The following is a 2,265-nucleotide window of genomic DNA, read 5'->3' on the forward strand; positions in this document are numbered from 1 at the left end:
GTATTCTGTTCACATGTATAAATGTGCCTCTAAAGGGAAATTATGTTTAGGTTTCGTGTATTGGTAAGCTGAGTGGATCTTACCATGAATCATAGATAGTTCTTATGTGTTTTGTAAGCAATAACATAATTCATTTTGCTTTAAAATGATTTTCAAGAATATTATTGGCTGTAAGCCTTAAAATAATTTCAAAGATCTTATTTATTATTATCAATCCTTAAACGTTTTCAACTTTTGTTAAGTTAGCATATGGAAAGCTTTCCGAATCTCTTGGGACATTATTGGGATTACGGTCGAAAACATCAATAGCAGCAAGGGTACTCAAGTAATGATTCAAAGCATTTTAGTAAATAAAAAGTTTAATTTTCTTGTGTATTATTTACTTCTTAGTTTCATCAATATAGTCAGCTTACTTTTGATTAATAATATATAAATATCAAGTTGTTTATATGTTGACTTTAAAAAGAAGGAGCATCCTAACTTACCTCTATATGAATAGCAATCATGGGATCTTCCCATTTATTATCTATATGGATTTTGGCGTTCCCATAACTATCTACTTTTACGGTGCGTCCAGAACACCGATCTCCTTCTTTGTTACCGCTTATGACGTCACAGTAAGTTCCGGAAGGAAGTCCAGTTTGAAGTTGTTTGTCTAGAGTGTAATCCTCGTTGTTGATAGCGATGAATCCCTTGTTTTCTCGGCTAAATGCAATCTGGTTTCCGCCATTATCCCACCAGTTTGTCATCTTACTTAAGCCGGCTGCATTTCTAAATCTCACCATGTTGTACATTTGGCGCCATCTGAGGGTAATATTTAAAATTATCGGTTTAACCAACGTACCAATATAAGAATTATTAAAACTAATTGTACGTAAAACGATATTCTTATTTACTTCAAACGTACAATAACAGTAACTTTTAGAGTATTCAAGTTCATATTTTAGTAATTACAACTTTTCGACCAATAGTATCGACTCATTATCAGCTAATAACCACATTCAAAAATTGCAGAGAACTTTATAGAGTCGCGATATTCTTATTTATCAAATAAAACTAATGTGTTGTCTCTGACCGAACATAAACAATAATAGCATCGTCTTCCTCTTATACACAGCGTGGTCACAAGTATATAGACACCACCTTTTCAGAAAAAATGAAAATCTTCAGTCATATTCACATGAATTAATATATTTATAATTTAATTAATATCTAGTATATCTTCCTATCGCTTCGTGGAGTTCGTTGATCCTTTGGGGCATCGTGAGAATCATCTCATCAATTTTAGATTGTGGGATTTTCGCCCACTCTTGCTTCTACTTGGAGTAGATCGCTCTTCGAAGTTGGTTTTTTGGTTGTTTCTTGACTTGCTGGTCGAGTATGGCCCAAAGTTTTTCGATGGGGTTCATGTCAGGAGATTGGCTCGGCCAGGGTAACTTCTGGATACTATGTTCTTCCTGCCACTTTTGGGTGTTTTTAGCACGGTGTGACACGGTGCTCCATCTTCCTGGAACAACGTTGTGTTATTATCCACGAAACCAGAGGAATAAAGTGGCAAGAGTCCTTCCTCCAATATTTCGACGTATTTCGCAAAATGAATGTTGCCAACGCACTCCGCTAAGCTCGATCTCCCACCAACCCAAACAGCTCCCCAAACCCATCACGCTGAAACCACCATGCTTCACAGTTGGCTGCAATCTGTTGAGCCAAAACTCTTGGTGAGGCATTCTCCAGACCCATATCCTTCCACTGTTTGAAAATTGAGCGAATGTTGGTTTGTCTGAGAACAATACGGTCTTCCAAAAGTCCAGAGGCTTGGTCATCATACCACTTGCCCACTTCTTTCGTCTGATTATGTTGGCAGGTCTTAATAAGGGCTTCCATCTAGCTGCTCTGCAACGATAACCCAATCTGTAGAGAATCCGTTGAACAGATTTCGGGCTCATCCCACCAACTTTGGCCACTTCTGCAGTCGTTAATCTGGGGTCCATTTCGATGCTCCTCTTGACAGCCCTTTTTGTCCTCTCCGATGGACCAGGACGACCCGGACGCTGCTCAGTTATTTCCTTGCCGTGTTTCCCGAACTGCACGATGATTTTGTTGACTGTCGAAAGCGGGATTCCCAAATTCTGCGAAATTTGCCACTGACTTATTCCACCATCTGCTTGACCAACTATCCTTCCTCTAACAAAATCTGACAATTCGAGTGAACCTTGAGTACTAGGCATGTTGTAGCAGAAGATAATTAGTGCGCGGACCATTTTC

General features: G+C 38.7%; 1 protein-coding gene across 1 annotated transcript in view; it reads right to left on the reverse strand.

Moving 5' to 3' along the window:
• LOC106471211 (alpha-amylase 1-like) overlaps positions 1–2,265 on the reverse strand; it is a 16,178-nt gene that overhangs the window by 1,704 nt on the left and 12,209 nt on the right. Inside the window, exon 5 of the mRNA XM_013931801.2 lies at positions 486–804. Coding sequence (XP_013787255.2) covers positions 486–804 — 319 coding nt within the window. The remainder of the gene's footprint in view (positions 1–485; positions 805–2,265) is intronic.

Source organism: Limulus polyphemus, unplaced genomic scaffold (genome assembly GCF_000517525.1).
Source record: "Limulus polyphemus unplaced genomic scaffold, Limulus_polyphemus-2.1.2 Scaffold4475, whole genome shotgun sequence".
Lineage (NCBI taxonomy): Eukaryota > Metazoa > Arthropoda > Merostomata > Xiphosura > Limulidae > Limulus > Limulus polyphemus.